This window comes from Paroedura picta, chromosome 4 (genome assembly GCF_049243985.1).
Source record: "Paroedura picta isolate Pp20150507F chromosome 4, Ppicta_v3.0, whole genome shotgun sequence".
In the NCBI taxonomy this organism is placed as follows: Eukaryota; Metazoa; Chordata; class Lepidosauria; order Squamata; family Gekkonidae; genus Paroedura; species Paroedura picta.
In genome coordinates, this window is record NC_135372.1 from 46515036 (window position 1) to 46528143 (window position 13108).

General features: G+C 40.5%; 2 protein-coding genes across 2 annotated transcripts in view; one reads left to right on the top strand and one right to left on the bottom strand.

Moving 5' to 3' along the window:
• The window catches only part of CDC73 (cell division cycle 73), a 108928-nt gene that overhangs the window by 58967 nt on the left and 36853 nt on the right, over positions 1-13108 (top strand). The gene's annotated exons all lie outside the window — the stretch shown is intronic.
• On the bottom strand, positions 4240-11424 carry B3GALT2 (beta-1,3-galactosyltransferase 2). The gene is made up of 2 exons (XM_077332688.1): positions 10799-11424; positions 4240-5958 (listed from the first exon to the last, which is right to left on the bottom strand). The coding sequence occupies exon 2, from the start codon at positions 5838-5840 to the stop codon at positions 4572-4574; it is 1269 nt and encodes a 422-aa protein (XP_077188803.1). The 5' UTR covers positions 5841-5958; positions 10799-11424; the 3' UTR covers positions 4240-4571.

Below are 13108 nucleotides of genomic sequence, written 5' to 3' on the forward strand. Positions count from 1 at the left end.
TTTATATACTCGTGTATAAGCCTAGTTTTTCAGTACCTTTTTCATACTGAAAAAGCCTTCCTCAGTTTATACGAGGGTATATACGATAATTGACATAAAAGCTTGCTCCAGCCAGCCAATCTTTGCTCTGGCAGCTTGTAGGACATCAACGGTTTGACTGAGGGACTCTGATCTTTTTTTCCTTTTTCTTCCTCTTCTTAATCACTTCTTCCAAACTATTCTTTTGATATCTGAAAAGCAGGGTACAAAAACCAGAAGCTATTCATCCTGGGAGAGCCTGTGATGATGGAGCATTTCCCACCTCGGCTTATATGCAAGTTAATAAGTTTGCCCAGATTTTGTGGTAAAATTAGGTGCCTCGGTTTATATGCGGGTATATACGGTATATGCTTTGCTGGTCCTAATGGAGGAGAGTGTAATCCAGACCTTGTCATGGTGGATTTTCTCTGCTATTAGAAAATGATATGGTTTAGCCAATGTACCATGTTGTTAAGCATCCATGCCCATTCCACAAGAGTTATGGGTTTTTAAGCAGTTTTCTTGGATGGAGTACCACTGGGGAAGATTTGACAGGCCGCTACTGGGTTGTCAGCAGACACATTTGTGCGCCACTACACTTTGGAACTGAAGGCAAGGGAAGAAGCTTGAGTGGGGAAGGCAGTATTTCATTTGCTGTTCAAATAAGTTTGTATGCCCTACCTTCCTACTGAGTTGCTGGCTAGAATTATCATGTGGGATTTCACAGAAAACTGATGACAAAGTTGCACTTAACTGTAACTATTGTTTATTGAATATTTTCTGTCCAGGCCATACATACCCTCCCTCCTGCACTGCTGCATGCTCTGCCTTGGCTGTACCAAAGGTGCTGAGGGTGAGGGGGCATTGCTGCGTTGTTTTTGGGTGGAACCAATGTCAGGCTCCAGATCACAATGCCCCCTGGTGGTTCTTAGCTGCTGCAAACTTCTCTGATGGCAGGCCCACTTTTTCATTTATTTATTTACTAGCTTCAAAACCCATTCCTAAGAATGGGCCTTGAAAGGGTCCCCCTCCCCTGGCCCCCATCCAGGTAGCATCAGGTGGCTTTGGGTCGGGAGGCCCTCATTAGCAGGCCCAGGCTAGCAGGCCAAGAGGCCCTCATTAGCAGGCCCTGCTTAGCAGGCCAAGAGGACCTCATTAGCAGGCCCTCCACCATGACCCTGTACCCAGGGCCCTCTCCCCTTACCTGCTGCTGCCTGCACCCTGATTGGCCCTATTCCAACTTTAACAACCAGACACGTTCCACCCCCCTAGGCTGTTTTACAAATTTATAGAGGAACCATGGATAAGGATGTTTACATTTTTATACTGCCACTCCCAGCAAGCTGGCTCGCAGTGGTTCACAAAAAGGAACAATCTCCATGTGTGCCTGTATAGCAGATACTTGGTGAACAATAGTTGCAGATTTCTACATCATTTCATAAATTATGGGGGGAAAGGCTATTTGGGAGTGCCGTGTTTCTAACAAGTTTAGATCCCCAGGAAACCCTCATCTTCATTAGTGTGGTGCCTATCCATGTCTCCATATCCAGTTGTTTGGAGTTTTTTTTTTAAAATAAATCTGTAGCTCCCTTTTCCTTTAATGAGCTCATCATTCAGCCCTCACGAATATACACTAAAAACCAGTGAAACGGTTTCTTTCTAAGCTTGGCAAGAAACTGTGATTTTCATTTGGATGCATCCAGGTAATAAGAATTGTGCAGACATATGTTGCTAAATTGTTCAGGGGTGTAAAGACACCAGTGGACCATATCATGACCCCCTGAAAAAGATTAACATATTTCAGCTTATCTGAAAGACTTCTGTATATGTAAACATAACTTTCCCCATCCTCTAAGTCTAAATTCGCAGTCCCTGTTTGTAAGAATATTTTTTCTCCTTTGACTTTTTCAGTAGAACCAAAACACTTTTTAGAGCTCTGTGCAGAAAAGCAGATCCACACTAAATCCTATTGTTTGATCAGAAACTGGCAGATTCTGACAACTTTGTTGTCATGGACATTGGCAAACTGGATAACACATCCCAGAGCTGAACAGCTGGGGAGAAGGCAAGGAGCACATGGAATGTTGTTAGTAAGGTGGGGGGGTTTTCCTTCCTTTTTTTGCCTCTTACTCAGGCAGCTGTTTATGAGTATAACTGAGGATGGTATTTGTGGGTAAATGGGTGTTCTTTTAGCCTGCTAGAAAGTGGTTTCTGTTAAGTACTGTTAAGTGCTTTTCTTTATGGCTGATTGAGGAAGTGTGTGCTAAGCTTGGAGTGCAGCAAAGGGATTGCAAATCCTGCCCACTGCTGGGCTGTGACCCTGTTGGTTTAAAGGCACCTTCTCACCAAAGGTGTTTACCCTGCAACGTTATTTTAAAGATTTTAGGTTGAAGGAATCTATTTGGAGGACAATAATGGATACTCAAGGCTCATATCCAATCACCTGGAAGGAGTGTGCCATTTTTGTTTCCCTCCCTGAAGACAGAATAGACTACACTTGTCATGTATAAGTTGATAGGGCTTTTAGAGGAGATTAGGGGCCTGGAGGACAGGGTTTAATACCCTGCATGAAATCAAGGAAGGAGCTGTGCAACCCTGCATAGGAATGAGGAGACCACTCCAAGAGACTATGGCGGGGGTTACTTCCCTATAGAGCCTCCCCATACTGCTACAAAACAAGCTTGAAGGAATCAAAACAACACTTGGAGCTATTGGAGCTCAGAAAAGATTCCAGTCTCTTGTGGAGGAGATGGAAGCAGTAACAAGGGCAGAGGAGGAAACAAAACAAAGAAAGAAAGAAGAGGGCATGGGGATAGGAGGAAATGACATTAAAAGGAAAGTGTTGGTCATCCTGCTGTGGGGCGTGGAACGTAATGTAGCTAGGTCTGACCCTTAGTCTGAGAAGTATGTTGCTTGCAAGAGCAAAGATTAAAAATATTACTGATTGGATGCTGAAACTGATGAAACCTAAGGATACTGTATGTGATGATCCATATAGGTAAAACGAAATGGCCAAGAACACAATTGCATGTATTGAGACTATGAAGATCTTGAGAGGCCTGTCAGGTGAAGAGTAATGAGTAGGCAGCAGAAGATAATGAACTGCTGGCTGTGTTGTTGGTGCTGGTGGGTTTGATTTGGGTCCTGGGGCCATGGGGTAGGTTTTCCAGGAAGAATGCCTTCTAGCCTATGATGGACTCCACTTATTCAAGTTAGAAAATAATGTGTTTGGCAGGAACCTAGGGAGATTCATCAGGAGAGCTTTAAACTGAAGCCACAAGGGGAAGAAGATCTCCAACACAGGGATTCTAATATAGGAGACAGCATGAGGAGCTGTATTAAAGGGTCGCGACATTAGGAAGGTTGAGAACCACTGCTCTATTGGATAGAGCGTCAGCATGAAAACTCTGGCTGATCGTAATACTTGGCACTCCCTGACAGTTACCTAAGAGGTCATAAGATTAGGACCATTTACACTATTTTAGTTAGGTGAAATGATGCAAGGGCAGCCTATTTTCCCCAGTGTGAATTGTACAAATAGACAGTATCACAGAAGAAAGGAGGATTATTGAGGAAACATTTTTCCAGCTGTGCTTTGACTCAGCTGTGTGTTTTCTTTTTCCTGCTTACAGGTATAAGGGCGGGGTATACTGTGGCCAGATGCATAAGCTGAAGTGCAAGAGCTGATAGGTCCTTAAACTTTTCTTTTAACCCATGGTTCACAGCCAGTGTCCCTGAATGGTATCACCTGCAGAATTGCACCCATCCCCAAATTGTTTTGGTTGGTTGGTTTGCATTACATTTAATAGTTGTAAGCTACCTTGAGACCCCTTGGGAAGAAGAAATTAGAATATGAATCCTTGGCAGCCTGCTTGTGTTAGGATCATTCAAATAATTGCACATTTTATAAATATGCATATTTTGTAGATTGTAACGCTCCAGTTCTGAATATATTTCCACTGTGTCCAAGTTATTTGTATTCTGGCAGCTCAGTAAACACCATGATAAAAATCCAAGGTGGCATTTCATGTTGCCAAACTCCAACCCATTCTTCCAGTATCCAAAAACTTTGATCTAATATTTAATTGTTCAGGAATAATAGACAAAGTAGTCTATTGCATACTTGTCTAGGAATTTCTTTATATCAAGGTATTACTGAATCCTAAAATAAGACATTGGAAGTAGTAAAAGATGTTTCTTTTAAATAAAATTAGTATGAAATTTGCGCAGTTAAATTTTATTGGCACATAAAATAGCAATTGTACCACCAAAGTGTGCATGCTTATTATTGCACATTAAAACAAATATCTTGATACCATCATTTTCTCCCCAAATTTCAAAAACCTTTTGGTTAATACTTTCTTCATACTACTTTTTTCAAGAATTAGAACTTTTTTTTTACTTTTAAATTAAAAAAATATTTTTTCAAACATCATTAAGTGCTTGGTCTTAAATAGACAGTCCCTCAAGCGCATTTTTTTCTGCACTGTACATGCTTTTAGCCATATTTTTTTACAAATTGCACATGGAATACTTTGGGGGAGGAGTCCCTTCTAGTGCAGTTTACGATGGCGGTACTTGCCCGCTTTTTCTTTTGCTGCATTGGCGCAGGCATTGTGCTTATTCTGTTGTAAATGGTTCCAGTATTTGATCAGTTCGCTAGGCTGGAACTGATGGGAGGTAATTAGGTGACTGTATTTACAGCTGGAATAAGAAACCCGCCAGTGATTGAAGACAAATTCATTGGGTGGGGGTATTGGGTCAATTCTCAACTTGGCAAGACAAATGCCCACATACACATCCTCTAAGTGCAAACGTCTTATACTCAATGAAACCTTAAAAATTTTTTCTGCTAAATCTCCAGAAAACACATAGCCAGTCCCAGAGCAGAAGACAGGGTAACGTTCACTTGGGTACAGATCAGGTGGCATATACCACTTGCTGTCTTTGTTCCGATTGGGTGCATATCCCCTCATTAGATAGCCTGTGAAATAGTTGTGCCTAGGAGACAATTCTGGCTTCAGAAGCTTATGTATTAAATACTCTGTATTGACAAACATGTCACTGTCTGTTTTCATAACATACGGAACGTTTGGACAGTAAGTGGCAACCCAGTTCATCCCCATGAGCGTTTTGATGGTTAAGTTGTAGTAAGTATCTAAATACTCTTGTTGGATGATATCATGATATTGCCTGCTTTCCTCTAGAATAGCTCGCTGAAGGTATCCATTCAGCTTCATGCTTAAACCCAGCAAAAAAATCCGAACAATTTGGATCCCCGGGGCCAGGCTCTCATTCCCCCAGGTTTGTCTTATAGCTTGTCGGGCTTCCACTTGGCCTGGTTCTGCCGCGATGAGTAGTATTAGAAATGGGCTTTTCTCCTGGCATTTCTCAGGCTCGTTGATGATATACTTAAAATGATATGAAGTTGGATGTCCGGTACCTCTTGCATTATAAATACTCCCATTGGCACTGAGTGTATTCTCTAAACCAGTAACTCCTTGAGGGGATAGTTCGGTATTGTTGGAATTAGTAATCGTCTGCGGCCTGAGGGTTTGAGGGACTACATCCTTCCAAATGGTCCTCAAAGAACTGTGGTTTGTCTCACTCCTCGTTGACCTAAACGCGCGGGTAGTGTAAGCCACAGGGTTTTCTTTGAATCCAGCTCTGCCCGGCAGCCAGTCGTGATGATTAAAAAACAGAAATATAGCAAAAAGGAACACAAGAGAGAGTAGACCAACAAAGTGGGTGCGAAACAGAGTTCGCTTGGTATTCCAGGTCATTTTGGCAAAGCAGCAGTGCCGCCTTCTCCACTGAAGCATGTTGTAAGTATCCAGTAATGGGATGTGAGAATGACTGAAGGAAAGGCTTTGCTTTTGGATCCACTGCTATTCCTTGGCATTCATCTTCCGTTGTCAGATGGTTAGTGAATTACCGACTCTGCAAAGATGACAAAAGGCGGAATGAACAAGCTTTCAAAAATTGCCTTTTTACATTGTTCCCTGCAACTTGGAGAGAAAACTACATAACCGAGTAGAAAGCCTTGCTATTAATAAGCACAATGACACCCTTAATGTTGTGAGAGTATTCATCTAAACCCCAAAACAAGTCATCTTTGTTTTCTGTTGTGAAAGGCTAAATTTGAGGCTTGTCGAAAGCAACTGATTACGTTTGTTGTTGAGAGAAGTTGGCTTAAGAAATTTCACACCCTACCCTTCCATTGTGGGGATCACAGAGTCATTTGAACCTCTGCCTTTTAGACCCACATTCTGTTTGCTTCTTGCCACACTAATGCTTGTTTTGTCTAAATAAAAAGAGGCTAAATAGCAGGTTGTCATTCTAAAGACAAAACTCTGTACCAGCTTCCCCCCCCCATTGACTTCACAAAAGTACTGTATCTACTTGCAGTGTAACCCTATGCAGAGTAACTAGATTGCACTGTTAATGACTGAGCCCTATGCTGATTTCTCACGGGACCCCTGAGTATCACGTTGCTGATGCTGCCTTTTTAAAAGAGCCGAGGCTTTAGAGTGCAAACCTGTCCAAAATGTTCCATATGTTTTCCCATATGGACTCTAAAAGAATGCCTGCTTGGAACATTAAGATGTGAAAACTACTTGAACGGGACAAACATATACCAAAGGCAAGATGGTTATGAGGTTTTTGGGAAGGACCAAGTGTAAAGGCCTGGATACCAGATGGGAGCTTTATTGGCATTAATTAAAACTGATTTGACGTGCAGAAGGTAGCATGGCTCACAGTCGGGGGCCCTTTTTGCAAAGCGATCATGTATTTGTAGTGGGGCAGGCGGTGCAAGGTTGATTGTGGCATAGTTCTGTTAGTCACAGTACACTGCTTGGCATGTTTCCATTGGGTCCCTGCTGTGTTCAGAAAGTCAGTGAGAAGAAGCACCTGTCAAAATTTAATTTTGAGGGTCTATTTACTTCACCGCAGCATCCTTTACCATTAAGAAATGCTAAAGACTTGGGCTTATGTTAGCCTTTTTCTCTGGAACTGGTGATTTAAAGAACTGCTTTCTTCACCTGATTTTGTTATGGTTAAATAGCTGTGTTTTTTAATGAACTGTTTACCAATAGCTTCTGCAATTTTGCAGCAGTCTGATTATTTATTTATATTTGAGCTTTTATTCCACCCTATCGCAACAGTGTCAGGGTGAATCACAGCATAAGTTGATGTGTACATGCAAACTAGAAGTCTTTCCACCCTTGAAAAAGAATGCTTTAAAGGTAGGCAGTTTCCACTTTGAAACACCTTTATAGTTCTTTCATTCATGATCCAGAAACTGTGAAGCAGAGTATATGCAGTTGGCTGACTGTCTACAGGCTGCAGAATATAATCCTCTAAGTTATACAATACAATACACATTCTCTGGCTATTCCCCTTGGATATTTGAGAAGAGAGTCAATGTGTCACTTAAATGATACTTCATATTAAAATCTGGCCACATCATTTGACTAATGAGCTGCATAGCATGGTATGGATTTGTATGGTTATTTTTGTTTTTTATTCTCATTTATTTCAAAACAGTAGGATTGTGAACTGGAGGGAAGTGTTCTTTTTAGGTAATTATGTAATTTATTTAATTAGCTATATGTCAAAGCCAGATAGATCATTTAATATTTTTGTTTAAAAAATAGCATATTGTATGTGTAATGACATATTTTAGTGCAAATCTTTCCTCTTAATAAAGGTGGCTCCTGAGAAGAGACACAAGGTTAAACTATATAGAGATACTTGCTAACCTAAACCCTTAAAACAGGAGTTTGTGTTGAAATACATAATTATATACAGTGAGAATGGACAGTACGCTTACAGCAGAAGTCCAGAATTTGAGGTAATCGGAGATTTAAGTTTTCCACTAGGCCAAATTAAAGGTATGTCATAAAAAATTGAAACATGCTACAAATATTTGGATGTGTCTTGTGTCATTCAGAACAAAAGCTATATTTCATCTTCACCACCACTAGGAGGAGCAGATGGGGGGTTTAGCCTTGAATTGTAGTATGCAGTACATCCTTCTGCAATTCACAGTTTCTTCGTTTACGTTGAGATCTCCAATACTATTTGCCATGAAACAATAAATGAGCTGTGAGTGGATTTTAAACAGCCTATCTGGAATAATGAGGCACAAGTGTACCTGCTGGCATTGAGCCTCTTTATTGATATGTGAAAATCAAAAAATAATCTTGATTAAATGACTTGACAATGCAAGATGAAATAAATGTAGCCGTTTTCAAGTCTTAAGGGTTTAGTAGTACATAAAAGATGTGTACAGAATGGAACAAAGCTTTATCTCCAAAACTAAGCTTTTAAAAGACATTCATTAGGCAAACGTTGCCCACGCGAATGACTATTTTTCCAGTTCCTTGTTAAATGCAAAAAGTGGATTTGACCACAAAGCACACAACTGCTTGTGTGCAAGTAAACCAAACCATCAAATTCTGCAAATATATGTATCAATATTGAGAGTTGTTTTCAATACTTATTCTGACCTACTTATTCTCAGTGTTTTGTGTGCATACCAAGAATTTATTTGAATCATTGAGGAACTATTTGAACAGCTATTGAAAGCATTTTTATTATTTTGAAAAAAGAAACTCTTTCTCCAAACCACTGTCAATTCACACTTTAGGCTGTCATAATATTGTTGCTAGGGGTGGAGGTAGTATGCCTTTCACAGCTTTAACCAACCACACAGTTGTGTTGTGTTGTCTGCATTTTAAAATGTATGAAGGACTAGATGCTTGTTCAGAGGAGTTTGTTAAGCAAACCACACCAGTGTTGTGCTCTTTTATTAGTGCTCACCTGATCGTTCAGCCCAATGGTTTTTGTGTTCTTTAAATAAGGTTACATGTAGTGTTCAGAAGGTATCCCACCGGACTGCAAATATTTCTCTCAGTGTTGGAATGCTTGCTCTTTCATTAATAATTTAGTATCTTAACATGGGTTGAGTTACATGACTACTTTGTGGCCAGTGACTGGGGCTCCTGTGCATATGCTGTGGGATTTGCACTATAAAGGTCCATGCACAATATGAAACCTGTCGTTCACGTCCGGGTTAGGAGTCTATCAGAGCTGTGTCCATTTCCCCTCCCCATGTTTGCATGGAAGTGTTTTCTGCTCAGATATGGGCCTGTTTGGCTCTTGGCCTATATTTAGAAGAGAACTTACATGCCTAATGCCTCATTAGGTTTCAGTTTCTTAGGATCACTGTAGAGCACTAATAATGACACTGCTTGGTTGTGGCCATTGGCTTGTGTATTCCAGTTCATATTTCCCTTCATTCTTGGGAGGCAGCTGCTCCCTAGAAGGGAAAGGCTAAATATGAAAGTAGGAAATCAGGTGGGATAGGTCTAAAAAGCTGTATACTCACACCACACAGGGCCTGATACCTGCTTTGGCATAGCTGTGTTAATCCTTTAACCAAAAAAGAGGAGGGGGGCTGTTTTGTACAATGGAATCCTACGATCTCCCCGTGGAAAAAAATCTTTGAATTGGTCAATACTTATAACTGAAATGAATGGTTTTTACTGAGTGAGGTATATTTTCTGAAAGCCCTTCTATCATCAAAAATATAAGCCTGCTCTTTGAAGTTTTGTGTTAAAAATAGATGTGTTTTGCCTTTATTTTTATTATATATATACGCTTGTCTATAGGCATTCTTTTTAAAGCAAGCACTCTTTCCACATTTGTACTAGTTTTATTGCATGTTAGTTTTGCTCAAGGCAGGCAGAATGCATTTATATTTAACACGCTTTAATGATTTAGTATTGTTTTTTGGGTAGCTCTTTGAAGAGAAATGCTTGGTTACTAAAGAACTGTTAAGCTGCTATAGATTCAGGTCTTAAATTTTTAGTGGAGACAAGCAACCCGAGTTCCTTGTCAGTTTTCTTCATCAGTATGCATTCCAGACAAGGCTAGGATGCTTAAGTGATCGGAAACAAAGGCAGTTTAATTGTAGTGGCTGCTTTTTAATAGCTAAACAAGGCAAGCGTCACAGTGTAGAGAGAACTTAGAATGGCATGGCATACACTCTGCCTTGAAGGAACAGGATAGTTAAGCTCCTTTCCGGATGCCGGCAGATATTACTGGTAGTATCTCAGTAATTTCAAGGTTAGTGCTGGGAACTGAGATCACGGTGGTTGAAGCTGTTGTTGAGGGTGTGTGTGTCAGATCGGGTATAGCTGATGATATAAATCAGATGGTACTTTGCTTGTGTGCCAGAGGTTAAGCTGGGGCAAGGGTAGGAAATGCAAAAAGGGACTGAAAGTGATATTGAACTGACAATCGGACTAAAAACCTAATCTGCTTTTGATGGTTCTCAGCCTGTCACATCACAGCTGGTTTTACCACCATTTTAAGGGTATGCTAGGTAAGGATTGGTAAATCTGACCTAGTTTGGTTTAACTGATTTTGTTTTAAAAGCGAGAAGATGGAAAGTTGAATGCCTCAGGACTCTAATGGTACTACAGATAGCTAGATGATCCACCTTGGTCCCTTTTCTTCTTTCCCCTGGCTTTCCCCCATCCTTCAGAGCCTTCACATTTTGACTGAAAGTAACAGATTTATTAAATGTGAAGGCAGTGATATCCTTCTCAGCAAAGCAAAAACATAAGCCCTTCCTGGACACCCCCCTCCCCCGCTTCCACACAATTAAAGGAAGCATAGCTTCCAGCTTCTGTAGATGGGGGTGATGATATTTGGAAGCTGCTACCAGTACATGCAATTGAATGAAATATTATACAATGATCTGACATACCTTACTTGATCAGGCCATTTCTGGCAAGAGGATTGTGCCCACTGCAAGTAGTTTTGGCATGCCATCCTTTCAGCCAAAAAGATGCTATCGACCATGCGCACATCTCTCCCACAGCAGCCGGCTGCCTGCGACTGCTTTTCACAGTATCCAGTGTGTCCATCTGTATGCTTCCTGCTTCGTTCCCTTCCCGGCTCACCAGGGTGTTCGTCTTGATTTTTCCCTGGTCATCCTTCAAGCAATAGAAGCAGTACTTCTCACTTCCGTTCTGACTGGCATTGTCTGCTACTGACAATGGAAGCATTGAAGGTTTTACAGTTGGTATTTCCCTTGTCGGACAATGCAGTGCAGTGTTCTCTTTTCAGTATCCATATTTCTAGTGGCGATGCTAGGCAAAGCAGCAGGAGCTAGAATCTGGAGCTGTTCGCTTGCATTCGATAACGGGCTTTACTTCTCTCACTTCATTGTTGCTAGGCAGTAACCAAAAGAGTGTCCTTTAAAAAAAGAAAAGGCTTTTAGCTGAGGGTTTTGGTCTGCAAAATCCAGTCCATAGCTCCACAGCCGCTGCACAGGCAGGCAGCAGTTTAAATGTGGGCTTTGACAGATGCTGTCTTCTGACAGAGCAGAATTTCATGTCATTGCTTGGCTGAGTCCCACGTGATAGTTTGCATTCATTTGGACTAAATCCTAAAGCAGCTAGAGTGAGCTTGGAGCTTTTGCTTCTGTTCGATAGAGAATCCAGAATCCAATGCAGTGTTGGATGAATAAAATGATAATAGGGTTGTTGTGGTACATATCAAATTAATGAGTGTCTCTTTCTCCAATTGCCTTCCTTTATCTTTAGTACTTTAATTTAGCACACTTTAAATGCTTTTTTAAAAAACACTGGATGTTATCTTAATTCAAGCACATCTGTCCATTGCATAAGTACTACAAGCTATTAAATATGCTGGCTTACAGCACTCCTCAGAAGCTGTGTTTTTAGTGTACAGACATGCACCTTAAAAAAAGAATATACAAGTGGGTTCTGGCTTATAAAACCTTATGTCATCAGAAACCTGTTATCCTGTAACATGTGCTATGAATTCAAAATTAAAACAAATCCTACTACAGTACCTGAATTTTACGTTCTCTACATTTGAGATATTAGACTATTCCAGTCAATTTTGTTTGGCTTGACATCCCATGATTTGTTGGTTTTTCATGCTTTGTTACCGCATAGTTTACCATTGCAAAATCAAAGAAGGCAAATGACATGATCTTCCAGATACATCCATCTTAATATATGCCCAACTTCACCAGGATGAAATTCTTCATGCAGCTCTATAAGTATCACCTAGACGGGTCAGATTGACTGAATAAATTTTTGCCTAACTTCAAGCAGCTCTTCCTCAACTTTCAGACCAAAGCTTATGAAGTTCACATGCATATAATGCATGATGAGTTTGGAGTTCCTAAAATGAAGAACCAGTTATTGATTCTGTTTTCAATGTAAGCAAACAGATATTTAAACACAGTTGTGAATCAAAAGAAACGTCACATATAGCAGTGTATGAGTGTTTATTTTATCATTTTAATTTGGTTAACTTTTCTACCCAAGCTTTAAATATAGTGTGAATTAGCTGTAAGAAAAGTGGGGAATAAAAAAAAAACCTCTTATTATATTCAGATGAGTGTCACATTCTTTTCTGTGACACAGAGTTTAAGATGATGATGGGCATATCTGCTTGGCATTCTTCATGTCTGTGTGTGTTCATGAACAGGGAGAATATGCATAAAGATCAGAACTAGATCATTTCCGGTGAAGTCTACATTACAACAGAGAGAGACATATTTAATTAGGAGGAATGGTAGGGGGTATACAGAGTCTGGCCGCAGTTAATCTCAGATGACAAGGAAGCCCTGAGAGAATTGTGATCTCTGAGGAAAGGGTCCCAGTCATACACCCAGCATGTCACTATGGGAGAAGATGGAAAACTAAGCGAGCTAATTTCTTCATCATTCCTTCATTTGTTTTGTATTGGAGAGATTCTCTTCCCTTTTGAACTGTGATCTAGTTTGGCTTTTTCTATCTCTTTAACCAGTACTAATACCGAAGGTGTTTTTCTCTTCAAACTAGAGAGCTAGCTACTTGTTGCTTTTTAAAATGAAAGCTGAGAGGTTTCTGGATTCCTATCTAGCTGCCATAAAAGTTGAGAAACATGTCAGTACTGGGGAATAGTAAGGGGTTTTGAGCCCCTGTGAAATGGGATTGTGGGGCTGATAGGCTCATCTGCTCCTTCTCATTTTACAGCATAAGCACAAGAGGGAGAA

Excerpts from the sequence above, each read along its gene's own strand:
- B3GALT2 (XM_077332688.1), bottom strand. The coding sequence starts at position 5,840 with ATGCTTCAGTGGAGAAGGCGGCACTGCTGCTTTGCCAAAATGACCTGG.